General features: G+C 65.9%; 1 protein-coding gene across 3 annotated transcripts; it reads right to left on the reverse strand.

Moving 5' to 3' along the window:
- Window positions 1–63: 63 nt before the first annotated feature.
- Window positions 64–27,091, reverse strand: MTA1 (metastasis associated 1). Of its 3 annotated transcripts, XM_037132016.2 has the most exons (21): window positions 26,891–27,091; window positions 17,471–17,538; window positions 13,832–13,925; window positions 11,165–11,215; window positions 10,944–11,070; window positions 10,811–10,874; window positions 9,207–9,324; window positions 7,735–7,837; window positions 7,402–7,501; window positions 6,927–7,115; window positions 5,790–5,864; window positions 5,576–5,634; window positions 5,153–5,268; window positions 4,788–4,939; window positions 4,507–4,696; window positions 4,319–4,408; window positions 3,366–3,518; window positions 3,195–3,230; window positions 1,001–1,032; window positions 777–928; window positions 64–693 (listed from the first exon to the last, which is right to left on the reverse strand). In XM_037132016.2, exons 1-21 carry the CDS (start codon window positions 26,916–26,918, stop codon window positions 543–545), a joined length of 2,148 nt encoding a protein of 715 aa, XP_036987911.2. In that variant the 5' UTR covers window positions 26,919–27,091; the 3' UTR covers window positions 64–542. The 3 variants fall into 3 exon arrangements, with proteins under 3 accessions (XP_036987911.2, XP_036987912.2, XP_036987913.1); XM_037132017.2 differs by lacking the exon at window positions 3,195–3,230; XM_037132018.2 differs by lacking the exons at window positions 64–693; window positions 777–928; window positions 1,001–1,032; ... (1 more) ...; window positions 3,366–3,518; window positions 4,319–4,408 and having other exon boundaries at window positions 4,607–4,696; window positions 4,788–4,892.
- Window positions 27,092–27,462: the final 371 nt, after the last annotated feature.

Genomic DNA, 27,462 nt, shown 5'->3' on the forward strand with positions numbered 1-27,462 from the left:
AGGGGGCAGGGGGCTGCGGGCTTTGACAGGGAGAGAGAAACAAAAGACACGAATAGATCTAAGTGGTTTTTTCTTTTTATGAGTTTTTTTTCCTTTGTTTTTTTTAATATGAAAATTACTTGAAAAGACAAGGGGCCAACCCCACCAGGCAGCTCGGCCGGCCGCTGGCCGTGCCGGTCCTAACATTCCAGGTGTAAGTTACAGAGTGTAAGTTCATCTACAAAAAAAGTAATAAAAATAAAATTTAAAATGGCACCTTCAACGGAACACAACAAAACTTGCGGCCAGCCCAGGAGCCGGCAGTGCAGCACAGTCACTGGGCGGCTCCTCACTCCGCTCCGGCCAGAAAAGGAACACAAAGCTAAAAACAGCTCCTGGGCTCTCCCGGAATAAGTTAACCGTGCTCTTCCCCACACGCAGCCCAAGGAGCAGCTTCTCTGTAGGTGGAGGTGGGAGGGCGCTACCAAAACCAGGCGGGCGGGCAGGCGGGCGGGCAGGCGGGGGCTGGTCTGTGGTCGGAGCGGCCTGGGGCAGTGGCGGGCCTAGTCCTCGATGACGATGGGCTCGTCGTTGACTGGCGCGGGCGGGGGTGGCCGCAGTGGCAGGGCCTGGCTCTGGCGCAGGGCAATGGGCTTGTAGGGCCGGCGGGCAGCTCGCTTGGTCTCCGAGGATGAGAGCAGCTTGCGGATTTTCCTGTGAGCGCAGAGTGGCCCCCGAGTGATGAGCACGAGGCCGTCCAGGGCCCACCCACCTCCACGCCAGGCCGGAGGCCTCACCTGGTCTCCTCGGTGGCCATGTAAAACACATCGTCGGGGGCATCGATCCAGTTCATCCTCCGCCGCTTGACGGGGGGCAGGGAGCCCCCGCGCAGGAGGCGCACTTTGGTGGGGTGCGGCTTCCCGTTGAGCAGGAGACTCCGGCTTGGTCCCTGGGCGAGAGGACCCGTGAGGGGCTTCCCGGGGGCCTCCCCCACCTGCCCCCTGCTGGGCCTCCCTCTTACCATGTGCCTGGTCTGTCCATGGTTCGCCAGGCCTGACAAGAAGGGAGAGGGAACATGAGGCCCAGTGTATCCTTTGCCCTTGTGCCATCGAGGCCCCTGAAAGCAGGAGGCCCCTGGGCCAGCCCCCACCCCGGGCGAAATGTGGGGGGCGAGCTTCAGCTGCCTTCGGCCAGCCCGGCCCGGGCGCCCCACAGCTCCTGGGGCTCCGAGAGCCACCAGGCTCGGGCCCTACAGCTCACTCTCACTCATGAGCCCCCACTGCCGGCTCAGCCCAGACGAACAAAGCCTTGTGCACCCAGGAGGACCAGGCCTCACTGCTGCAGATGCCACGGCGCCAGAGAGCCCCTCACAGGTGACCCCTCCTTGGCCAGGTCGGCTCAGACCTCCTGAGGCCAACTGCCTTCACTGACCCTGGGGCTGGGGACCTGGAGCTCCAGGCCTCTGCCTGGAGTCAGGCCGCTGCCCCAAGTCACAGTCCACCACCTGGCCGGGCCATCCCAGGGGCACCCGAGAGCACCAACTCCCACACTCTCGTTGGCCGAGGACCTGAGCAGAAAAGCAGGACTGAGCCCCAGGCCAACAGCGCCTTCCTCTGCCTGGGTGAACAAGCGTGCGAGCGTCCAAGCGTGGCTCTCCAGCATGTGCCGGCCACCCCGCTGGCCTCCAGGGCCCCTCTTCCCAAACATGCCCCTCGGCTGAAGTGCAGCCGTGTCCCTCGTGTCCCTCACCAGCAAACCGCCTTCTAACCGGCAGTGCCTCTTGGGCACAGGGGCCACACGCTACTTACCCAGGTAAGTGCCTACCAGCGCGACGGGCCGCGGAGAGAAGAAAACACACACTCAGAGTTAGAATGAGCTCTCACCCGTGGGAGGCTGGGGAGGCAGGTGCCACGAGGCGCGTGTGCAGTGAGCTAAGGTCCCCAGGTTGGGTCAGCCCCATCCCACGCGCGTTCAGGGCCCGTGTGTCTGACAGGTGCCGACAGAAAAGCACCCCAAGTTTAGCAAACCCCACAAGAGCGTGTGGACTTTATCCACCTTATTAATGGCTCTTCACTAAACTCCCCTGAAGCCCAAGGTGCCTGCCAACAGGCCCCCAATCACATCTGCAGGCGTCGCTGAGGGTCAGGTAGGCAGGGCCAGCCCTGCCACAGGGACAAGGTACCAGGCAGCTCCCACAGTGAAGCCACAGGATGCTGGGGGGCTGGGCTGGTGAGAGGGTGGAACCTGGAACCAGAACTGGTGACCCCACAGGATGCTCCCAGACACAGAAAAACAATGTGTCCCCAAGAGACAGGGCTGGCAGGAGGGCCACTCCCTGCTGCCTCCTCCTGGTCCCCTAGCCCACCCATACTGGCTGGCTTGTGATGCTGGGGTGCCCCCAAGCCCCCATCCTGAGGGGCTACAAGGAGCTCAGACTGAGCTCCCCAAATCCTTTCTTTCCGTTTGCCTGCCCGTTCGCCCCACACAGCTCCTGCTGCAGGCCGACTGCAGTGCTGGGCCTCCTGGCCCAGCCAAGCTCCCAGATGCAGGGGCCTCTCCCGGCTGCAGGCTGAAGCGGCCCCACAGCCCTCTGGTGCCCCTCCCCCAACTAAGGGGAGAAAGCTGGGCCCTAGGCCAGTGGGCGGGACTTTGATCACAGGGAGCACCTGGGCCACTGACTGCCCCACAGTTGGTGGTGGGGGGGTCCCACGGTGGCTTCACCTCCCCGCACCCCAAACATCAGCCTCCTCCCTCTACGGGTGATGCAACCCCAAGGCCACCTGGGCCAGGCAACCTTGAGTAGCCACGTCGGCCTCACCCACAGTCCCACCCACCCCGCCCCTCCCCAGGCAGGGGGCACGCAAGCTGCAGGCACAGCACAGGTGGCCCTGAGAGCTGAGGCTGAGGGCATGCGGGCGGCCACAGCACCATGGCAGGCAGCACAGGCAGGCGGCCAGGGCACTAGGGCCACCGAGTGAGGAGAGTCCATTGACCAGGCACCAGGTCAGGAAGGTGGGACGGCCCAGGCACCGGAAGCTCTGGGCCAGGAGATAGTATTCAGGCAGCTGTGGCCCACGGGGGGCACTTGGCTCTCTGCCCAGTGACAAATGGACTGGGGGGGTGCGCCTGGCCTGTGGACTGCCCCCCCGGACATGGCCCGAGCTGCCCGCCACGCACAGACACACAGCTCCGCACAGCGGCCGCCCCGGCCTTACCCCTACTGGGCATCAAGAGGCGCTTCTTCATGTTGCCTGGCAGCGCCCGATGGCAGGAGAGAGAGGGAGAGAGGACATGGTCAGCGGGCGCAGGCACGGGGGCCGGGCACCCTGGGACCGCAGGCCAAGGCCGCGGCGCTCAAACCCCCGCCCCCCCCCCGAGGGACTCACTGTCGGTGCCGTTGTGCTGCTCATAGCTCCTCTTGCCCAGGATGGTGGGCGAGCCGCTGTTGATAACGGGCGCCGGGCGAGCGGGTGCCGGGCCACCGAGCACGCCAGGCACGCTCTTCGCGGGCTCCGGCTTTGGGGGGCGGGGGTGGGTTTCTGCAAGGAGTCACACGGGCGGGCACCTGAAGGGTGCAGGCCAGTAGGGAGCCCTGTGCCCACCCGGACCACGGACAGCAGCCACGCCCACACCAGCAGGCCAGATCACTGTGCAGGCCAGAGCTTGCAGGCTCCAGACGCAGGCCCGTCAGAGGCCTCCATGTTCAGGCCACCAGAGCTGAAGGCAGAGGGCTGGCCACCAGCCAGAGGGTGATTAACAGGCTGGCAGGCTGGGCCGGGATGTTCCTCCCTGCCCCCCCCCCAGGCACAGGCTCCCTCTGCTGAGGCCACTGGCGGCTTTTGGGGACCACAGGACAGGCAGATGGCGGCCCCAGGTAGCAAATGATGCCAAAGCCACTTGTGTCTGAGGAGGGCACACTTAGCTCACCATTCTGGAATGTCCTGCACGGACGGAAAGTCACCTCCGCACTGGAGGGACTGACTCATGAGCCTGACCAAGCCCAGCCAAGTGGCAAGCCCTGGCCGGTCCCACCCGAAGCCCCAGTCAGCCACCAGGGGTGGGCTGAGCAGGACAACTGGGGTCCTCAGGGTCCCCAAGAGAGGGAGTGGTGGTGCCCAGCCTGCACCCCAGCCCCCAGACACTGCAGAGCACTCGTGCAGGGTGGTGGGTGGCCAGGGAGCCTGCCGGGGAGCCTCGGAGGCTGCACCCTGTGGGGAAACAGGGGTGGGGCCGGGGCCAGGGAAGGCCCACGTCAAAGGAGGCAGCTCCCAGGTGACCACCGCCTCCAACTGGCCCCCTGCAGTAGGCACTGCACCCTGCAGGGGTGGGGCAGGCTCACCAAGGTACCGCAGCACGGCTTCCAGGGGCTTCCGCACAGCCTGCTTCAGCACCAGTGGGCTCTGGGAGGCTTCCGGCAGCCGTGCCGTGCCTGTGGGACCACGCAGTGTGGGTGCCATTCGGGAGGGGGCTGGGGCCAGAGCCCTGAGCCCGCTCGCCTTCCCTCCTAGGGGTGGGCAGGACACTCACACTCGGCCTTGATGGCTGCACTGTTGATGGGCAGGTAGGGGTGCCTGGCCGCATGCCATGGCCGCAAGATCTCTCGGCACAGGCGCCGGGCTATCCGAGTGAGCTTAGTGGTGTGCAGGTAGAAGGCCTGTCTCGTCTTCATGGCAAACTTGGGGCTCCCGCTGCTCCGGGCTGGAACGCCGTGGGGGCTCTGCGGAAGGGGGCGCGCCGCCCCGACACAGCGCCATGACTGTGGGCCGGGCCGCCAGGCCACCCGCAGGGGTTGGGGAGCACCCACTTACCATGTTACTGCGGTTTGGTCCTGGCCTCTCTCCATCTAACCGGGTTGGCATTTTCAAGCCACCATATTTCTTCCAATATGTCCAACAAGATGCGCAGAGGCGACACTGCATGTTAGGGGGACCCCAAGAATACCACTGGTAAGACTGGGTGGCTACGGACAACAAAGTTGGAGACAGACGGGTCCTTAAGCAGAACCAGCGACGGCAGAGAGCATCACACCGCCGCCCCCGCCGCCCGCCCCAGTCCCGAGAGGAGGGCTTCCCGCGCGGTGTGCAGCCCCCGCCCCCAGGCCGGGCTCTGGAACGGCTGGGTGCCCACCGCTGCGGGCTGGGCGAGCCCCCGGTGCCGGGCGGCGGGCACTTACTGTAGCAGCTCTCGCAGGCCCGGCCGGCCCCGGGGCTCTGGCCTGGCGCCCCTGCGCCATTCACCACACCCGCCTTGGCGCTGTTGACGCTGATCTGGTTCGGATTGGGCTTGTTACTTGGGTGAGGGAGAGAGGGGGCGTCACTGGAGGGCCGAGGCGGGAGCAGGCAGCCCCTGGGGAAGCAGGGCTGTGGGCCGCTGGCCGGCCTCATGCTGAAGCGAGCCTTCTCCCCTCACATCCAGGAAGAGACTCCACGGGGATCTGAGCCCTGTCTGCAGCCCAGCAATCCTTCTGCTGGCACTCGGCTAGGCTCAGAGTGGAACCCGGCCCTGGCACTGGGGCCACCTTGGCAGCCAGGGGAGCTCCAGGGCACCCTGGGCCCACCCAGCCCGGGAACAGCAAGGTGGCTGGAGGAGCACTTACTAATTGGGAATATAAACTTGCTTTAACTTGCTCTCCGCTTCCGCTGCTTTCAAGCGTTTCTTAAAACAAAACAGAAGGTCAGAGAGGTCAGCAGACCACCAGGGAGGGGTGATCTGTAGAGAGGGGAGTGCCAGTGTGTCCCCCAGCTGCCTTGAGGTCACCCCCAGATCCACCCAGCGTCTGCCGCACGGCACCGCCTGGCCCGGGAGCCCACCTGCTGCACGTATCTGTCGGTGGTCTTCCACATGTAGTAGTACTCGATGATGCTGGTGAGGGACTTCCAGGGCAGCTGCGGAGAGGAGGGCACTTCAGGAGGGCCACACGGACGCCCTGCAAGGGCGCTGCCTTGAGGCGCACCCCCTCTGGGGGACCCTACATTTCTAACTCACTTCTCCTCTGGGCCTGAGGCCCCCTCCTGCCAGTGCCTGCTCAGGGGACACAGCGTTGCCCACGGCCCCAGACGCCACTGGGCGGGTCTGGGCCGACATCCCGAAGGTTAAGCTGCAGTGTCTTCACCAGTGTGCTTTCCGAACACTGCGCCCTGTTCCCGATTTCCAGCACACACACTCGGAGAGGCTGTCACTAAGCGGCCAGGATTTGCTATTATGGACACCAGGCCCTTTGGGGACACCTGGTGCTCTCGGCTCCCTGCGCTGCCTTAGGACCAAGAACCAGGACCACACGGAACCTGCGAGTCCTGCATTCTGGCCTCAGCTGTGACGGCCGCCTCTGCTTACTCTGCTCCTGGTCTGACCAGGTCCTGCTCACTTGGCAGAGACTTCCAGCAAGTTCTCAATGTGGCTGCCTCACAGGGGCGGCGCCCACAACCCGGGCGGTCAGGACACGCCCTCCGTACTCTGCCTGCCTGCACTGCCCTCTCCGGGCCTTGACCACCGTCACTCCTGCGCCCTTGGTGGTCCCCTCTGCCCTCTGGGGGCTTCTCTGACAAACTGCCTGCCACTGCTGTGAGGACGCTCCCATCAGACGGTGGCAGCCCATCTGCCTTGGGGTCCCGGCCACCCACCCCTCCTGCACCGGAGCACACTGCTCTGGGGGGGCTTCCGGGGCTCTTCTTCTCCTCTCCAGGGGGCTCAGGGTCTCGGAGACGTGGGGGCGCCCTGCAGGCGCAGGCCTACCCGCCCTCCATCCCCATGGGCTCTCCAGGTGGACACTTCCAAGGAACACTTATCAAGAACACGACAAGGAGAGGCCAGCTGGCCACAAACAACACACCAAACCCAACTCTGAGGCCCACAGGGGCTGTGAGCACCGGTGAGGACCCGAGGTGAGCCTCTGAGGGGCAGATCTGTGGCCGCGGGGATAAGGGGCCCTGCGCTTCGAGTGCACTCACAAAGTCCTGCTGGATGTCCGTGAAGTCCTTCCCGTACTTCTCCAAGGCTTCCTCAAAGAGGCTGGCCTCCGAGGCCGACCACTCCTCCATCTCGTCTCGGCAGAGCACGGGCCCGCCCTGAGGCACCAGGGCCGAGATGGCCTTGGCCACATCGTACACGCTCTTGTGCAAGGTGTCCATGGCGTGGAACTGCAACAAGACCTGCAGGGTCACTGGGCCTCCCTGCGCCTGCTGTGCCCACCCCAGGCCAGGTCTGGGCTGCGACAAGGACCTCAGAGCAACACCCCGGTGGGAAACATGGCCAGTCCCGGGGGGCGGCCGGAGGCACACGGGTGTGATGGGGCCCAAGGCGAGCTGCAGGTGGGTCACTCAGAGCAGAGGCGGCTGCTCCAGGGTGACACTGGCGGGGACGCAGGGACGGGCTCGGCCAGGCCTGTGCCCGGGGAGTCGCGCCCAGAGTGCAGGGCCCACTCACCAGGGTGATGTCCCGTGAGGCGGCCGCGGCACTCATGTGCAGGCTGGGCTGCCGGACGGAGCTGCTGCAGTCGAGGGCCCGTGCGAAGGTGCCCACGGAGCTGGGGAGGGGGAGACATGCTGCCCACTGGGGCTGGCCGGCCGGCGGGAGGGGCGGCCAGGCCCACGAAGGACGTGCACAGGCTGGGCGCAGGCGTGCGCCCCCCGGCCAGAGTGGCCCTGGGGCACCAGGGATGGGGACTGAGTGGCATCAACTCGGAACCTGCCTTGACGGTGGGGGGGTCGCACACAGGACAGACCCCAGGCCCTGCTCGGGTCGGACAGTCACACTCACCGGGCCACCACGAGGAACTGGTCAATCTGCTTGTCTGTGAGGGGGTTGTGGGCCTCCCACACTTTGGTCTCCAGTTTGGACTGATCTCGGCCATCTTCCTCACCTGCAAGGACAAGACGGCCCCATGAGACCAACAGGGCTGCAAGGACACGCGTGGCCTCCAGCCATGCCTTTGGGCCCAGGGTCTGCCTGCATCCGAGGTCTCTGGGGGGGGGGAGGGGGGTGGCCTGGCCATGCTGGATAAGGCCACACGGGACGCAGACACATGCGTGTGAGCGCGGAGGGGGCCTCACTACCACGACACGGCCTCCGTGCCAGCCTGGCTGAGCACCTCCTCCTCTGCCAGACCAGACTGAGGGACCCCAGCAGCAGACGGTGAGCCGCCCCCCAGGGAAGGGCATGTGTAAGTGCGTGTGTGTGCAGGAGGCACGTGTAAAAGTGTGCACAAGGCAGGACCAGGCACAGCTGAGATGCCGCGCCCACTGAAGGGACGGAGCTCGGGGACGAGCGTGGGGACAGCCCCGCCCAGCGGTCCTGCCTGGACACGAAGGGCACGCCCACCGGACGCTGAGGCCACAAAGAAGCAGCTGAGGGAGAGGCGGACACTGAGGCCACCCAGTGTGAGCTCATCCGGAGACCCCCAGGTGGTGGAGGCCACTGGGGCCCACGAGGACAGCGAGGCGGCGCCTCGAGCGGAGAGGAACACCCGCCGCACGGGTGGACGCGGGACCCAGGCTCCACAGCAGCCACTCGCGTCTGAGGAGCCCGTGGCTGCAGGCTGCCTGCCCCGAGGCTGGCCCACAGGCCTACTCGTCACCAACGACAAAATACCCTTTTGCACAGATGACGACCGGAAAGAAGGTGACAGTGACCACGCAGCAGCAGCAGCAGCAGCGGTCTTCAGAAATAGAAAATGAAGGAGACGGCCCCTGAGCCGCAGGTGGCTGTGGGAGACAGCACTCACAGGGGGGCCCAGGCCGTGCTGGACCCCGAGAGCCTCGCACCTGCACGGCACCTCAGGGAGGACAGGGTGCCGCTCGTCCCAGTGTGGCCACCCCTCTTCGGTGACTTACGACACAGCCTCGTCCCAGGCACCTCCAGAAGGGGGCCCACAGAGTACCCTGGTCACAGCTACCACACGGGTGTGGCTTCACCGCCCAGACCTTGGCCTCTGCTCCCCGAGGCCCCGCTTTCCTGTCTGCACAGCTTGTGGGGGACAGAGGGACTGAGAAGGGAGGGGCCACCCACAACCCTGGGTGGCTGCGGTCCTGGGCGAGGGCAGCAGGCCTCAGAGACAGACAGCGACCCCAGAGCACAGATCAGCACGATGGACACATTCACTCAAACACGTTTCAGAAACAAAAGAACTTCTAAAAACCCCGAAAACATGGCCAAAGAAGCCTCATGTGCAGGGGCTGGGGGGCTGACGGCCTGCCAGGTGCTCCTCCCCAGCCCCCGGCCCGCGGCCCTACCTTCCCTCAGCAGGTCCGTGATGTCTGCCTGGTACCGGTTCCCCACGCGGATCTCCCCTTTGTCAGCCAGCAGCGTCTTCTGCTGGGGGTCGTAGACGAGGGAGTAGAAGAAGAAGTCCTGGAACGTGGGGTGGGGACGCGTCAGCGCAGCGCCTCACCGTGCCTCGCAGCCTGGAGGCCACTGCGGGTGGAGAAAGTGGGGGGGGGGTGCGCCCACGGCCATGGACTTGGGCCCGCGCCGGGCCTGCTGGTGCCCAGCCCTAAACGGCAGCGGCACTTTGGGGAGTTTATGAAAGTGTTTAACAGCAACCAGAATCTTAACACACATGGGAATTAATCTGACAGATTCTTGGCACGTCCGTTGAGAAGATGGTGGTTTCCCCGCGGTCGTCACAGGAGACGTACACAATTCGAGCCATGGAATGTTCTGGATGCAGTGCCCAGAGCAGGGGGTGCGGTAGCCGGCTGCCCCCACCTCAGCGCCTGCCCAGCACCGCTGCGAGGGTGGCGCCCTGGCTCCTGAGTCCTCTCTGGCGGCCCTTCCAGGCCCCACCCCACAGGCTCATTTCCCCAGACTCCCATCAGTGTTTCCCCTCTGCCCTCCGGGGGCTGAGCTGTCCTAGGGTCCAAGTCACGTGCAGAGGGCCCGTCTTGGCCTGGGCAGGGACAGCACTGCAGTGACCCCAGCCCAGGGTGGCCCGGCCTTGCAGATGGAAGGCTGCCCCGCGCCACGGTCTTGGCACCTGTCTTCTCATCGTGAGAAGCCGTGCCACCTGAACACCCAGGGCCCCCACCTGGGACACACACAGAACCCCCCAGAGCAGACCAAGGCCATGCCCGCTGGCCAGGGCCAGAGGCTTCACAGCGGCCTTTTTGCTCACGACTGTTTCTCTGAGTTACTAAGGTGTCTTTCTGAACCACCGAGGTGACCCCCCACTGCCAGGCGGCTGATCCCTGGGGTCCAGCTGCCCTTGCCTAGCAGCTTCCTGGGAGAAAACGGTCCCACACACCACTTCCCACAAGGGGCCCAGCCGGCTGCCTGGCTGCCTGCCAAGCCTGCTCTTTGGGACTCACTTCAGGCGCTGCCCCCTGCTGGCGGCTTTCCAAACCCCTGACCTGAGGTCAGGACTCTGTGCAGCTGCCACCCCCCCCCAACTGCTCCTGTCACCACCCCATCCATAGCCAGGTCACACCTCCGTGTCCCAGGGAACCCGGCAGATGTGCCCCTGGACAGTGGTGCCTGTGACACTGTGGCCTGCCCTCCAAGTCACCCATGAGCCCCAGCGCAGACCCATCAGGCCTCATAACACACACGGCCCTCTCTGCAGCCACCTGGCTCTGCAGCTGCCTGCTCCCCAGGAACCTGCGCACCATCTGGAGACACGGCTGGAGCCTGGGCTGGGCAGTGCCCTGCAACACAGGAGTCCCCAGTCCCCAGGGCAACGCAGGGCCACAGCATCACCGCGGTCCTGGTCATCATCTCTCCAAGACCAGTGTCCCAGACTGGGACCTGGGGCGAGGGATCAAGGAAGGAAAGGGTCTGGGCCCACAGGGAGCCGGGGGACCCCAACCTGGGGACACCCACCCCCGAGGCTGCCCCTCACCTCCCGTTCCAGGTAGGACTTGAGCGACTCCGTCTCGTTCAGCAAAGTGACACTGCACTTCCCTCTGCAAGAGACGCACACAGTCAGGGGAAGGAGGGGAGGGGCACCCCCTCCCCCGCCCGCCACCAGCTACCTGATGTGGGTGGCGGGCAGTGACTCCAGCTGCCGAGAGAGGAACAGCTCACGGTGCCGCAGCTGGTGTTTGAGCTTCTCAGGCAGGTCGACCACCTCAGGGTTCTCCATCTCCTCCTCGATCTCCCCTAAGGGGCCACAACGCCGTCAGCTGGGCCCTCGCCCCACGGCCCCCACGGCCCCCACGGCCCCCGGCCAGAAACCCTGCAGGAGTGTCCTCACCTTCCTCCCCATTGTCGGCCCCGGGTCCAGTTTTGTAGCAGACAGACAGGGCTGGAGGACAGACAGGCCGAATGGCGGGTTAGCACTGCCTTGGGGTGGCCCAGGGAGTGGGGGTAGCCAGTCCCACTCCAGCGAGGGCAGCCCCAGTACACAGGGCTGGGAGCCGCTGCCCCTGAGGGTGCAAGGCTGGGCTGGTGCAGTATGGGGTACGCCAGGGCAGGGGCACATGGAGCTTGGCCACCCCAAGGTGCCACACCCTCCCGGTTCTGGGCATGTCCTGGGGCACCGCCAGCCACACAGCTAATCCCCTGCCCTCTGCCCCAGGTCCCAAAACTGGGGCTACAGAGCAGGGGCCCTTCAGCTGCAGGTCACCAGCTTGTGGCCTCTGCTGCCCCCCTGTGGCAGCTGCGGGGAGTCCTGGAGTCCCCAGACCCCGCCTGGTGGGGGGGGGGCACAGCAGCCCAAGTGGCCTCCCGTCTCTGCCCACTCCCACGAACCCCACGAGCACCTGCAGTCTGGGGACATCACCAGCATCCAACACCAGCCCTGGGATGGGACTGTGGGCCAGGCAGCTCAGCAAGGAACTGGGGCTGTGGTGGTCACCATAGGCCGGGGACACTCACCTGGGACAGAGGCAGCCCCCGACACAGGCCCACTGCGGCTCCCAGTCCCCCCCCCACGCAGGCGGCCCCTGCTGCACTCCAAGCCTGCTCTCAGGCCTTGCAAACCCCCAACCCCCGGAAACTCAGGTGGTGAACCCGGGGCAGGTGCCTGTGGCAGGGAGACCCCTCCTCCTGGCCTCAGGGAGGGACCCTCACTCCCAACGCCCAGGAAGGCCTTGCTCCCTGTGCCCGGCTCTCACTCCGCCGGCTCCAGGGCTTCCAGGGAGGGTCTGTCAGCTGGGCTTGAGGCTTGCCCGGGAACATCTCACAGGAGGACAGCTGAGGGGGGACCGGGAGACGTGGCTACATCTGCTGTGGCCTGAGGAGGCTCTTCAAGACCCTAGGTCGGGCCAGGGCTGAGCGGTGGCCCGGGAGCACCTGTCCTACACTGGGGGCTGGATGCCTGGCAGTGGTGAGGCAGCCAGAAGGTTCTGTCCCTCGGACCCCCAGGTCCAGAGGAAACCCTGGCAGCTGCTCTGACCCCCGGCCTCCATCCCGCCTGCCAGCAGGGCCGTGGACACAGCCCACCCACAGGGCACAGGCCCCAACTTCAGTCCGTCGGCCCAAGGTGTGGAGCTCCACGTGCTCAGGGCCACAGGCCCCCAGGGCCACCGCCCTCTGCCCCACCCAGGAGCTTGGGTGCAGGCACAGGCCTTAGGGCAGCTGCCTTCTAACAGTGCCCACTGGGCACCCGAGGCAGCCCAGCCCAGGCCCAGGCCCCCTGGGCCACATGGAGCCACCACATGCCCAGGGGTGAGGACTGAGGTCACTCTGGGCTAAGCAGTGGACACAGGTGAGGGGTCAGAGTCATCACTGTACTCAAGTCAGCAGCGATGCCTGCTCCCTGGGCCACACAGACCAGCAGGTCCAGGGCCCAGACAGCCACGCCCCAGAATGCACAGCAGCAAGGAGGGGCCAGAGAAGAAGTCTTCCAGGGTCACATCCACAGCCTCCAGCACGGCCAGGGCTGGTGGACCCTTGAGACCCCCCCCTGGAGACCAGAGCATGGGCACCGGCTCCACGGTCGGAAACGCCTCCGGGTCAGCTGTCCCCCGCCACCAACACAGAGCCCATCGTTTTGGGGGATGCGGCCACCCACACGACAGCCAGCCAGAGGACACTGAAGGCCCAGCCCGTGGCCGCATCAGACACCGGGGAAGACCCGCGGTGCCCCCGGGACCCACCCAGGATGCTGGGGGCAGGGTCCCGGCTGTAACTGTGAGGTGACCCCTGTGCCCATCCCAGGGGCAGGAGAGTCCGAGGCGCCACCTGATGAACTCGGGACGAGAGTTCGGCTGCATGCCAGGGTGGGCCTGACACCAAGCATCTGGGGGATCAGGGGAAGCCCCACTCCACGCCCACTGAGAGACAGCACCTGCGTGGACCAGGCCTCACGCGGCAGGCTCAGCAGGACGGGCTACGTGGACCCACCCAGCAGGGGACACAGGCCACCCTGGCTCCTGTGGCTCCAGACGCGTGGAGGACACAAGTTCCTCTGACGGGAACAGACGCGGACCAGCCCCCAGGTGTGGCCGCCTTTCCCAGAGGAGACGCCCGCTGCTGCCCAGCGGAGGCCCGACACAGAGCCGGTTGACACTCCCTGCACGCCAGTGCTCCTCAGACTCTGGAGTGGGCCGTAACCACAGACCTCGAGTTTCCTAAACACCTGGGGACCTCCCCAAGAAGCACCACCGAGCAAAATGTCAGCAGGAACGACAGCACCGGCAGCCCCACCCCCGCCCGAGCCAGGGCCCTACCCTCCCTGCCACACCCAGGGGATGGTCCGTCTGGGTTTCAAGTCTCAAAAAACCGCAGGCAGTGACAGTCCCCGACTCCTCCGGGTGACGAGCACACACCAAGACCCACTCTCCAGAGAAGGACGCACACAAAGAGACTCGTGACCTAGCCCAGGCCTTGGCACCACAGGGACTGTGTGTAACGCTGCCCAGCACGGGAGGCCAGGCCCCCAGGGGCAGGCAGCTGGTCCTGGGGAGGGCGGACTCACTAGCATGCTTGTCGGCCAGGGCGATGAGGGTGCTGGAGATGTCCCGCCTCCGGTAGAAGCACACCACCTTGGCCTCCACGTTCCCGTTGGCCGTCTGCAAGAGCAAGGGCTCGTCACCCCAGAGTGGGGCGCTCAGACCCCCAAGTCCCCAGGGCTGTGCCTCCTGCCTCCCATGGCCCTGACCACCTTGCCATCTAGGAGGACCTGGGCTTCCAAGTCCCACCCTTAGGCCTTAATTGCTTGAGGCCAGAACCTGGCTGCCTCCCTGGCCACCAGAAAGACATGCTGTGACCCAAGTTCAGCCAAAGCAGCTCTGCCTTCAGCCTGGGGGGCCGCCCGCTCTGGCAGCTCCCGGAGGCAGCTGAGGACAGGTGGCCTCTGGCTGGCGTTACTCCAGCACCAAACCCAGGTGGCGAGCAGAGATGGGCCAGGATCTGAGAGGCAGCCCAGGTGGCCCGCGGTGTGCCCGTCCCAGCACTCGGGCAGAGCTGCCGTCTGACCCACAGAGCCCGGTGGGTGCAGAGGGCCAGGGCTGGCGGCTGCCGGCTGCCAGGTTCCACCTCGTGGGGCGAGCGCAATGCTCCCAGCTCTTGGGGGGGGGGTGGCATCTTTAGTGAGGCAAGAACTTTACCCCAGTTCTAATCTTTGTAGGGTCTCCTGTACTGGCATTCACAACGTTGAACGAAACCACTTTTAAGGAAAGTGTGTAACTATCATTCACTGAACCCATGAGGCCAGGACTCCCCACAGGGTTGGGAAGTTCTCACGCTCGTGAGCGTGAGCTCTGCTCGCCACAGAACACGCGCTGTCCAGCGGCTCCGACCCACACGCACCTGTGCCACCGGAGGCCACAGAGCTGGCCGGTCTCTGCCGGAAGTGGTGAGGGACGCCTCCCAACCACAAGTGATGCAGATGCCACTATGGTGTTAGGTCTGCCCCTGGCTGTGATCGGCCCTTTAGGCAGCCGCAGCCATTGCCAGTGGCCGCACACCCAGCAGCGCCTGTGGGGTCTGGATGACCCACTCTCGGCCACGTGGTGCGCAGCACATCCTGCTGTCCCCAGCTGGGCCGCCTGAGTGTTCCCGCCCGTCCCCGGCTCTGACAGCCCGGCCTGTGCCCAGCTCCTGCAGGACCCAGGAAGCCCTGGACTTTGGAACCCGCCCAGGTGCCTGCTGCCTCAGCCCTCATGGTTCCAATCTCTGTCCTCAATCTACTTAGACCATGTCCCCATGCAGGGTTCCAAGGGGCCCCTGGTGTGGAGCTGGGGCAGCTGTAGGGCTTCTTGTCTGCTTCCTGAGCCCCTGGGGAGCCAGAGCCAGGGCTGCAGCGCCCCACGGGGCTGGGGGCCTGGGGACCTTCCCACAGCCGCACGGCGAGGTGGGGGGCAGTTCTGAGTGGGGCGCTGTCCCATCTCTTCTGCCTTTTGTCTTTCGCTGCACTGCTCTTGAGAGTCCCGCGCCCCGTCTCCCACCACTAATCGACCTCCTGTGACCTGGCCTGAGCCCAGACGGCTCCCCAGTGGCTCCTGCAGGCGGCAGGGCCCTGTGACACCCGCGTCTTGGGGGCTACCTGCCCACATGCGCTGTTCCAGAACTCTCGCAGCGGCATCACTAGGGAGGGCCACTGTGGGCCCCCCCGGGCCACAGGGAGAGGTGCTGGCCGGGCCCCAGCTCACACCTCACTGCCGCTCTGCATCCCCGTCCCCACCCCGCAGGGCCTGTCCGGTGCCCCTACCTGATCTCCCAGCTCCCACGCCCCAGCCCCCTCTTCCTTTCCAAACTGCAACTGCCTCCAGTCTGGCAAAGACTTAATTTCCCATGGCAACAACATAATCGCAATCCCCACTCAACCACAGCTCCAAGGAGAGACCTCGACCATCCTCCTGAAGGCCCACTAAGGCCCAGGACAGCAGGCGGAGCCTGAGGACAGAAAGAGACCGGCGGCAATAGGTCTGGCCACTAGGTTTCTGTGAAGGAACCTCGTCTGAGAGTTATTTTCAAATCACAGAAAAGGGCAAGGAGCCTGATGCCCCCGCTCCTGGGTGCCCAGAGGCACCACAGGTCCTTGGGCCCAGTTTCTGATCCACTCTCACAGCAAGACCTGCAGGGGCCCCTGGCGTCCTTGATGGGGTGCCTGCGTCTCTCGGGATACATTCTGAGGGGAGAGCCCACGCCCTGGGCCCCCCGTCCTGACGGCTTGTCCCCTTTTCCACAAACCCTACAGGTGGTGCTGGGCCCCCACGGCGACCCCCAGTCTCGCCTGGTCCCTGTGCTTCCGCCGGGTGCGGGGAAGCAGCATGTCCTCTTCTCTGCCGAGGCTCCGCCCTGACCTTCAGAGCTGCTCCTGAGCCCTGAGCCTCTGAGTTTTGGGGCGCCCGGGGGGCTTCTCAGAGGGCAAGAGGGGTCTGTTTGTTTTCAGCTTCTGCTCAGGCATCGGCTCTTCTTCTGGGCTAACGGGCCTCCAGCCACTGCCCCTGCTGTTCCCCCTGCTGCCCAGAGCCCTGTCCTGGCGCTAAGAGACTCAGAGACGAACGCCTACCCTGCCCTTCTGCCTTGCAGATGCTGCCCGGGGCTGCGGGGCCCGGGACAGGCCCACTGGAAGTCACACAGCGACCATGCCCATCCAGGCTGTGCCCGTGGCCCCTCTTCCCACAGGCCTCCTATGTGCTCCACACAAGGGCCCTGGCCGAGCAGGCAGTGAGCAGGAACCAGGTCCAGCAGCACGGTGGCCGCACAGGATGCCCCCGTCACAGCCCCCACGCCACTACCTCAGACCCAACCAGCTGCAGCTGAGGCCTCGCATGCACAGCCATGGCCCGGGGTTCAGTTGTGGCTGAGCGTGATATGCGGGGGTGGTCAGGTCAGCAATGGACCTTCCTGTCCTGTCCTGCTGGTCTCAGGGCTCCTGAATGCTGATGCCATGAAACCTGAGTTTCGAGAAAGCAGCCTCTCCACGGCTGGCCTCACGGAGGCCCAGCAGGCCCCTGCCCACATGGGTTGATGGGGCTGCCCCTTCACAGCCGTCAGAGGAGGCCTGAAGGACGGCGCCACAGGACTAGGGCTGTGTTGACCCAGTGCTGTGGTGGCCATGTCTAGGGACGGACACTCCAGTGCCACCCAGGGCACCTCCGACCAGGGGGCAGTGGGAGCCGGGTAGGAGTCCTTGGGGGACCACCCATCCAAGACGGTGAGAAGCTCCGGGCAAACAGAGCAGCTGACTGAGAGATGGGAACCAGGGAGCCCACCCCCACTGCACCCAAGTGAGCAGGAGGGGGGCAGAGGCCCAGGTGCTGGGTGTGGCCTCTGTGGGCAGCTCACTGGTCCTGGGAACCACCCAGCCCAGGCCCTCGCACCACGCCCCTCCCCTCAGGCCTGCTGGACACATCACTCGAGCTCGTCTACCAGGCACCAGGTCTGGGCAGGTGACCCTGGGGATGCAGCCCCCAAAACAAGCAGACAGCAGCCAGTTCGCACCACCCAAGGTCCCTGCAAGGCCCCTGCAAGATGGCATCGAAGCCGGTGGCCTGCTCATCTCATCTGTGACGGTGGCCCCAGGCCGAGCCACACGAAGGCGCCCCCCACCCAAGGGCCAGCCCGCACACACCGGCACTCACACGCACGCCCTGTGCACGGGCACTACCTTGTTGAGCTCCTCGATCCTGCGGATCAGGTACGGGTTGCTGGAGGAGTTCTCGAAGTAGACGTAGTCTGCAGACAGGCAGAGAGCGGGTCATACGGCGGTTCGGCTGCCACGGCCACAGCCTCCCGCCGCCCCAGGCGCACCCTCGGATCTGGAGCAGGAGGGGAGAGGGGTGGGGTCCGCATCGCCCCGGGGGGGGAGCTGTAACCTGAGCCCCCACGGAGGTTCACCTCAAGGTGGTAGGGGGGGCGGACTCACGGGTAGAGTCCTGCAGCCCTTCCCCCCTGGGGAAGGTGAAGGGCCGGGCAGGAGGGACAGCCTCAGGTGCTACCCCACCAGCCCAACGACCACATGACTGCGCTCCAGCTGCCCAACCCCACCTCTGGCCACGCAGCCCACCTCCCGTGTCCTCCACCCCCTTCTCCAGAAAGAAAGCCAGTGAGTGGAGACCAGGAGTGCTGCCCACCGGACCCTCAGGGTCCCCCCAACACAGGTCCCACCGGGGGGAGCTCAGGGCCCCTCAAGGCCACCCACTGCCAGCCTGGCTGCCTGGCCAACCCCACCCCTTGCCGACCTGGGAAGGCTCTACGGAACACGGCTGAGCAAGAGGCCAACACGAGCCAGCACCTGGTCACAGGCTTGATGTGGCCCGAGCACCGACACTGGGCACCAACCGGCGAATCGCGCTGAGGCCTGGCGATGCCACAGGACCCGGCCCAGCCCACACGACAGGTCGCAGTCGAGCTGCCCGGACCCAGTGGAGGGGCCCCTGACGTTGACACACCTGCAGGCACCCACCGGCGGAGCTCAGCTGGACCAGCAGGGCGCCCCTGCCCCTGGGTCGCAGGTCAGTGTGATGGCGCCGGGTGACCCCAGACGCTGTGAACTCGGGGACACACCACAACCCGCTGACACGAAGCGGCCAGGTCCGACCTCCCGTAGACTCTCTCCACAGAGAGGTTTCCAGGAGGAAGGCTCGAACGCAGCGGGACGCCCTACTACACTTAGAATAACCACTCACACTTGCCCCAAACTGGGAACAAGCCTTCGGTCCCCACAGGTGGGGACTCACACCAGTAGCCACTCGCACGCCGGCTGCGGTGGAGAGCCGGAAGGGGAGGGGGCGCGAGCACACAGCAAGATCCCGGACCCCACGCCGGCCGGCAGCCGGTCTCGCTGCGGGAATCAGGCCTCGGGACACAGACAAGGTGCGAAGCCAGGAAGGAAGCAGCACAGGTGCAGACAGGTGGCAGCGTCCAGGCCGTACGGGGGGGGGGGAGCTGACCAGTGACGCACACCCTACTGCCCTCAGGTGGCGTGGGCACGAGAAACAGCCACGTGCCACCGAACCCAAAGACTGGGAGGGAACGAACAGTCGTGCCACAGACACTGATGGCCGAGCTCTGCAGGAAGAACCGGTGGCCCTGCACCTACACCCAAACCTCCCAACAGCCACCCAGGAATCATAGAGGACACCCTTCCCCGCCCAGGGAGACAAAATACAAATGGCAGCTCAGCTTCTGCAGAAATTAGAGGAGGCAGGGATAGGCCCCAGCTGGCCGGAGGCTGCGTCCCACAGCCAAAAGGACAGCACTAGCCACCCAACTTCTCCACACACCAGCCAGGCAAAGCCAGCACTGCATGAGGGTCACGCCCCCTGCACCGGGCTTCTCGGGAGCAGAGGGTCCCCAACTCTGGAAACCACGTCCGCCAAAAAAGATGTGCCCCAGGCAGCGGGTCTGACAGCCCCACTGCGCTCCTGCAAGAGGCTCAGGTGCACTGGGGACTCCAGGCCGCTTCGACCCGGCCACGAGCATCTGAGAAACACCCACATCACTCCGTGGGAAACACAGGCTGCAGCCCCCACGTGACGCTGTGCCCCACAGAGACGTCCCAAGTCTGCTCAGCAGAGGGTGAAGCCTCCTCGCAAGCACTGGGCCAGCTCGAAGGACACAAAGCCTGTGAGCACTGCCCACGACCACTGCAAAGCCAGGAGACACGCATCCACTCAGCAAACGAGCTGCAGACGGGGGGAGACCCGGAGATGGGTGCAAAGACTCGTGTGCCGCCCACCCAGAGCCTGGGTCCTGGAGCGGCGGGTGAGACCTACAGGCAAGGGGCCAGCACACCGCCGCCCGCCAATGTGGCCACCTCCAAGCGGCAGGTGGACCCAGTCCCCCGCCTCCACGCTGTTGGGGACGTGCTCCCGTGTCTTCTCGGCACCAGCAGCACAGCAGACAGACGCCTGCCCGCGGGCCCGGGACCCTGAGGATGCTCGTGGCCTGCGTCACGCGGCGGTTCTCATCACTCGCACCTGTGGCCCATGTGCAGCGCAGCCCTGGGCCGTCCGCACCTGCACGCCCTGCCCGGTGAGCCTCTGCTCACCTGGGATGTGGCCCCCGTAGCCGGTTCCACCGCTGGAGGGCCGGGCGCCATGTGACCAGGCACGGAGAGACTCTGGACAGAAGGGAGCGAGCTGCCCTTCCCACGGCTGAGCACACCGTGCTGGGGGCGTCAGGCACAGCCCTAGCCTCCGCTCCGACAGGCCACCTGGATACCTGTACCCGGCCTCTCCAGGCCCCTTACTGGGACCCAATGATGACCGTGACCGTGGCCTGTACAGGGCCTTCCCAAGAGTTGCCGAACCCAGGGCTGATCTCGTGGCCTCTGCTCAGCCTGCCGGGGCCTGCACTCCGCCATGGGCTCGGGGGCGGGGGAGTGGGCAGGGAGCCCACCTGCTGCAGAGGTGGGTGGGAGTGGGCCTCACTTGTGCCACCTCTGACAGTGAGGAAGTTTGTGATTCAAACATCAGATGTCACCAAAAGGGATGTAAGTTTGGGGTCAAGTGCTACTTCCTGTGATTTTGGGACAAGCCTGTGAAAGGCCACAGTGGCCTCACCCTGGGAAGCTGCACCTTCGCCCCCGCATGGGCGGGCCCGGCAGGTCAGGGTGAGGCCTCTGCTCCGTGGCAGAGCCCCAGGACCCGCTCTGGGGAGCCTGCTGCAGACACAGCCATGCCGTGCGCCGAGGCAGACTCTCGTCTTCCACGTGGGCCCACGCGCTTCCCTGCCTGACACGTCTGGGCTCTGCTACCGTCATCTCTGGCGTGCAGGCCTCCCCGAGAGTCAGTGTGGCAGCAGCAAGGATGTGCACGTGTGATGTGGACACGCGTGTGGGGGCATCACGAGAGGCAGCCCACGAGCATCCGCCTCCGAGCAGGAGCCCAGCCCGGCAGGTGAAGGACGGTGCCCGAGGCCAGGAGATGGGTGTCTGGCTCAGACAGGTGACCCAGCCTCTGCCTCTCTGCCACTCAGGCCCCTGACGGCCAGGGCGATGGCAGTGTGTGGGGGACGCAGGTCCTGTCCTTGTCTGACTCCAATGCCCACCTCCGGGGACCTGCAGGCGCACCCAGGGCTCCTGGGCCATCAGGGCCGCGGCAGCAGCCAGCTGCCGATGTCAGGTCTCAGCAGGCCCCACCCTGTCGGAGATGCCAGGGCACTCGGCCTGCACGGACAGTGCAAGGCCCCGCGGCCAGACCCTGGACAGGACCGGCCGCCCACCCCGCGTACCCAGCCCAGGACACCATTCTTCCCTCGGCACGTGCTGCCCTGGGGCTGCGCCCGCCTGGGGTGCCACAACGTCATCAGCTCCCAGCAGGGAGCGTGGGACTTGAGTGCTGTGCCCGCTACACCTGCGTCCAGTCCCGTGACGGTGACAGTCTGCATCTCCCTCTGACCACTCCCTCCTCCCGACGAGGAACATGGGGGCAGTGCCCGCGGGCAGACGCTCACCACACTCTGAGCCTTAAGGACGCCAAGTCCAAGTCCAGACTCTGCTTTTCTCAGCAGCAGGACACGTGGCGCCGACACCGAGGAGCCGTGGCCCGCGCCCGGAGAGCCCCACGTACCTGCGATACCCCACAGGGCGGAGCCCCGAGGTCCAAACCCTGTGCTTTTCGAATCATAAGGGTCCATCTCTGGATGTTTTCCCAACCACGTAAAACGGGAAAAGTGCTCTGGGCTCGGCGCTCACCCAGAGACAGCAGTGGGTGCAGTGCTGGCCGCCTGAGGAATCACACGTGGGCCAGGTGCTGCTTCCCGGACATGGACCCCAGGGTGTCCAGCCCACGGCCCAGGACGGCTGCAGGTGCAGCCCCACGCAAGATCATACGCTGCCTTAGAGCGTGTTTATGCTCATCAGTTTTCATTAGCGTTTGTGAATCTAACGTGCGGCCCTGGACGCCCCAGGGACACGACCTGCTGGGACACGACCCTGTCACAAGCGCCTGTGGTTCTGGGTTTTCTGCAGAGACCACAGGCTGGCTCAGGGCTTCGCCTGGGAGCCCCGGATGGGACGGGGGGGCCACCGTGGCTGAACCACAAAGGTCCACTGCAAAGGCACAGGACCTGGGCACCACACACCCACCGACAGGGACGCACGGGGCCCACAAACCACCGAGGACGCCGGCGCCGGACAGAGGCACGTCCACATGCAAACATGCCAGCGCCAGAGTCCGCCCTACACCACACACACAAGCTACCTCGAAATGGGTCAGGAACCGGAAAGCGAGGCCCAAGGAAACTGGGTAAGTAAACCCCGCGTGCCCTTGGGGCGGGCACATCTGGTAGACACAAGAGAGGGAAGATTACAAAGCCCGTGAAATGCACACCCGAAAAGGGCTGACCTCCAGAACAGAGAACCAGCTCTCACGGCCCAGAGCTGGCGAGGACCCGGGGGAGGGGCCCTCATGTTCTGCTTGTGGAAAGGCAGGTATGAGCAGTCACTGTGGAGAGCAGTGTGGAATTTCCTCAAAAAATTAAAAATGCATTTGCCTTATGGTCCAGTGATTCTGGGTATTTATCCAAAGAAACCCCAAAACACTTTTGAGAGAATACACGCGACCCCGTGTTCACTGCGGCGTCACTCAGTCGCCAGGTCCTGGATGTGGGAGCTCAGCGGGCTCACACAGTGGACGACCGCGCGGCTGAGTGGAGGAGGGGACCCTGCCACCTGCGAGGCATGGACGGGGGCACAGGATGCTGCACCGCGTGGAGCTGGACAGAGGGCCAGGCCTTCACTTAAACGTGGAGTGGACAGACCCAAACAGAGGGACGGACACAACTTCGACACCCGCACGGACACAGAGTGACAGTGAAGGGGCAAAGGGGCTGGGAGGCCGGGGGACCAGAGGAGGGACGAAGCAGGACAGATGGGCAGTCGGAGACCAGTCCCGGGGACACGAAGTCCCACAGAGGCAAGGGCCACTCCTGCCGTAGCTGTGAGTGGTGTTGGGGGCCACGGGAGAAGGGGGACCATGGGAGAAGGGGGCCCACTGTGTAGAGCACATGACGGTCCCACTGCTGTGCCCCTGAAGCTGATGTGAGATGACACTGCGGACTCGTAAAAAGGAAAAGACAAAAAACCCAGTTTTAAAGGCCAGGCAGGAGACCTGTGCAGACACCTGACCGAGGGCCCTTGGAGGGCCGACCCTGACAGCCAAGAGGCCCACCAGGATGGGCGGTCGCCGCTGATCTGCGGGGAAACCGACCGCATCTCAGCCCGACGATGCCCTGCAAGAGCGATGGGGTCACGTGTCCCCACAGGGTCGGGAGCACGGCGTCCCTACTAGCTTTACCCTGCTGTGACCCTCACAAAGCTCTGATCAGGATGGGGGCCCACGAGCGGACCCCCACAGGACTCGAACATGCCGCAGTCATGGCCACCCGGCCTCTGGAACGTGGCGTGGTTGCCCACGTGGGTGAGCGCCAGGTCACGGCACCATCACACCAAACATCCTGACTGCTGACTAAACTGGGTCACGTCCTGGCATGGACTCCACCCCTCAGAACGAGAAGCCGACCACGGGAGGGCCACACTCGGTGCTGGCCAGGTCCCTAAGGGGCGTCTGTGCAACCTTGTCTAACCAGCAGGATGCCACAACTGGCCTCCGTGGTGGCCTGGAGCCCAGACTGGGGAGGGGAATTACACCCTCTACGGCACCGGGACTAGGACCCCCCCCCGCCCCCCCGGGTCTCAAAAGCCGCTAAGCAGTTTTAAGCGGGGGAGCCGAGCTCCTTTGGAAGGGTCATCTCCTAAGTAAGGCAGGAGGGGACCCCTGAGCCGGGCCAGCCGCAGGCACCAGTCCGACAAGGAGGAATGAGAGCCCTTTGGGCCAAGAAGCCTGGGCCTGCACAGGCCCCAGTGAGTGTGGGGTGAGCAGGTGGTGTCCTGCGGGCACCCAAGGGGCCCGGCCCCCATGGCCCCCACCAGGCCCCCTCCCAAGGGCCAACGTGGGCGGCTGCACCAGCCTGGGCACCCCCAGCCCAGGTCCCAGCAACTGTGAGGACAAGGCAGCACCCTGGCCCCCATGTACACAGACCCCAGGAGCCCCAGACAGGCCACCGCTGCCCTGCAGACCGACTGGTGTGGGCAGGCAGCAGGGTTCAGGGAACAGAGCCCCGGGCAGGCCGTCCCTCCCAGGAGTTCAAACCCAAGCGGCGCCAGCCCACCTGAACTAGAGGCCATGGGGAGGGGGCACACCCTGGGCCCCCCCATGACTGTGCCTGGAGTGTGCAAACACACAGGGGTGCCCGGACCCTCAAGTGTCCCACAGGGTTACTGCAGGCAAATGTCTCACCTGGTCCAAAGTTTAAAATAAACAAACAAAATGAAAGTATTTGTGACATGGAACAGAGAACTGGTGACGTCCTGAGAGCCGCAGGGCACAGTTCACCTCCAGGGACCCACCCCAGCACACCCCGCCCCTGCCCCGCTGACTGTCCAGCATTAGGGGTGGTCCTGTCACTCTTCAAAGTGTGACTTTAAAACAGCAAATTGTCCGAAAGGACAGGCGTAAACTTCTTGCCGTGGAAGAAGAAAATACCCGAAGGGAATGGCTGCAGCCTGCCGGGGACACGGACGCCCCGAACAGGGCTGGGCTGGGCATCAGGGGCACGGCGCCTCTGCACCCACTGCACGGCCACCTGGCAGGGCAGCGAGGAGGGTCACAAACCCCAACCCCGCCACCCTCGTCCGGGGCTCACCTGCCCACCACACTCACAGTTGCCAAGGCCGGGAGGCCTCTGTCCCCTCCCAGGCTGACCCACTCCCCCCAGCTGACCAGCAGCCACACCTCTGCCGCCCGGCCTGCTTCCCAGGTAACTTCGACTCCTGCTGGGAACTCCTGGGCCTCAGAGTGCCCAGACAGCATCCAGGACAGCCTTACCCTAACACAGTTTGTCGAAAGTTCAAGTTTAGCTGGTGCCCTTCCTTTCCTTGTACAACCCGGCACCTTTGGAAAAGGCCCTGTTCTTAGGGTCCCAAATAAAGACAACGGAGGGGTCCCTGCAGTGCTCCCCCAGGCCACAATCCACTCGGGAACACAGCGACCCATCTTCCAGATGCCCCCTTTCCAAGCAGCTGCACCTCAACCGCCCAAGGTGCCCACCAGCCCTCCCGGGACCTGGAGTGCTGCCTCAGGCGCTGCAGGTCCCCACCCAGAAACCAGGGCTGGTGGCAGTTTCTCCCACAGGGATGGACAGGGGGTTCCAAGTGGCGCCTGGGGTCACCCCTGCAGAGCCCTCCTTGGAAGCAAGGGAGGGGACCTGGATACCCTCAGAGAAGGGATCTGCGGATGTGCAGCCACAAGATGGAGGCCCTTGTCCTCGCCAGGGGAAACTGAGGCCCAGGGAGATCTGGGGGTGGCCAGGCCCCTGCCGAGCTCTTAGCGAGACAGACCTGGGGCCCCAGCCGAGCTGGAGTGGTGCCCTGCGGGGTGAAGGAGGGCACAGCAGCAGCTCAGCCCCTCCCCCGCCCTGCTGCTCCCTGGGGCTCTGCACCCCCTCCCGGACTGGCAACCATTCCTGCTGCAGGGGCGGGGGGGGGGCGGGAATGCAGGGGTGATACCACCTGAGACAGAGGCTTCTGTTTGGTGACCCCAGGGTGGGGGGCTGCAGGGTCCTGTCACCTGTCAGCAGAAGCCACGGGGCCTCTGACCAGGCAGGAGGGGGTCTGCACTCCACAGAGGGGGTCCCAGGGGTGCACAGGGGCACACTATCAGAGGAGTAGCTGCTGCACAGGGACGAGCCCTGGGTGGTGGGCACAGAGCAAGTCAGGTCAGCCCCTGGGGGTCCAGGCAGCTGTGCTGGGCTTCCCTGGGGTGTGACAAGGAGATGTCACTGAGGACACTCCTGCTCCTCTGCCCAACGTGGGGAACAGGCCCCTGCACTGCTGTCTGCTGCCCAAGTGTCCACCAGGGCCTGCTGCTACGTGGGGTGCAGGCCCCCATTCCAGTGCCACCTCTGAGCCAGAGGGGGGTGGTGACAGCCGCAGGTGTAACGCTGACCCTGCGCACAGACAGGGCCTAATCACAGAGCTGGTGCTGCTGAAGAGAGACTGCCCAGGACCCCCCAGGGAGCAGAGGTGACTAGGCAAGTGGCTGGGGTTGTTTGCCACCAGACATACTCCTGCCAACAGTGGGCACATGGGGCGGCGAGGGCGCCCCACAGCCCTGTGGAGCAAGGGAGGACCCACTCAGAGCCCCGTGGAAACCCAGCGGCCTGGGGCCCAGAACCCCTGCACACAAAGTGGAGCAAGACACAGAGCCAGCGTCCCTGGACCCAAGGCCCGGGTCCGGGCCGGAGCAGAAGGACGCCCCGGGCCCCAGCCGGCTCAGCACAGCCGCACCGGGGCGCAGAAGGCAGAGGGCTGCAGGCCTTTCCTGAACCCCTGCAAAGCACCTCCCCACTGGGCCGGGGCACCCGGAAGCAGTCAAAGTTTGGGGTGCCTTCGGAGCCTGTGGCCGAGAGCCCGGAGGGGACCCCTGGGGAGCTTCCTCAGGACGCGCCAGCCGCAGCTCCGAGTCCCCGGGCTGCGGGGAGGCGACGGCCCCAGCACAGGGCTCCCACCGTGAGGGACCCCCAGACGCGGGCACGCCGCCAGCTCTGCCGGCCGGGGTGGGGACCCCCGGGCCCGAGACTCCCGCTTCCAGGGGGGCCGCAGGCACTCCCCGCGGCCACGTGCTCCCGCTGACGGAGGGGGCTCGGCTCGGTCCGGCCCAGGCCCAGGCCCACGCGCCCGAAGGATGCTCCAGCCTCGGCTGCGGCGCCTCCCAGGCCCCCGGGCCACGCAGGCGCCCCAACAGGTGGGCAGAGCGCCGCTCCCCGGCCCGGCTCGGCCACCCCACCAGGGCGGTTGGAGTCGGGGTCGGAGCGGGGGTGGCAGGCCCGGGTGGGGGAGGGGCGGCGGGGGCGCCGCGCGGACGGTGGGGGAGGGGCGGCGCGGGCCGGGCGCGCCGGGGCGGGGACGGCGCCCCGGGCGGTTCGGGAGCGCGGCCGGGGGCGGGGTGGGGACGGCGGTGGGGGTCGGGGAAGGGGCCGGGGCGTGGGCTGCGGGGTCTGGGGCCGGCGGGCGCGGCCTTACCTCCGACCCTGTACATGTTGGCGGCCATGTCCGGCGGCGGGCGGCGGGCCGCGGGCGCGGGCGGCGGGCGGCCTGGAAAATGGAGGCGCGGGCGCGGGCGGGGGCGCGGGCGCGGCGGGCGGGTGGTTTAAAGGGGCCGCAGCCTCCCCCGCCGCCGCCGAGGCCGCGCAGGGACGGAGGCCGCGGGCGGGCGGGAGAGGAAGAGGAGGAGCGGCGCCGGCGGGGGAGGGGCCTCTGCGCTGCCGTTACCGCCGCCGCTCGCCCCCTCCCTCCCCCTTCAGGGCCGGTCCCGCCCCTCCCCCGCGGGCCTCCCCACGCCCTGCCCGTTGGGTCCATCCCCAGCCGCACACTCCGGGGGTCCCGGGGAGTCTCCCGCCGCCCCCAGGGGCCTCCTGGCACCCCCGGCGCCCTTGCCCCTCTCACGCACCCTTCTTGCCACCCCCGGGCCTCCCGCCCGTCTCTCAACACCAGCCGCTCCTGAGGGACCTCGCGGCCGGCAGCTCCGTCCGGGGCCACCTTCCCCCGCCCCCGGCCCGGGCCCCGGTCCCAGCCCCTGCCTACCCCTCGTAGCC

Source organism: Artibeus jamaicensis, unplaced genomic scaffold (genome assembly GCF_021234435.1).
Source record: "Artibeus jamaicensis isolate MK-2021 breed Jamaican fruit bat unplaced genomic scaffold, CSHL_Jam_final contig_444, whole genome shotgun sequence".
In the NCBI taxonomy this organism is placed as follows: Eukaryota; Metazoa; Chordata; class Mammalia; order Chiroptera; family Phyllostomidae; genus Artibeus; species Artibeus jamaicensis.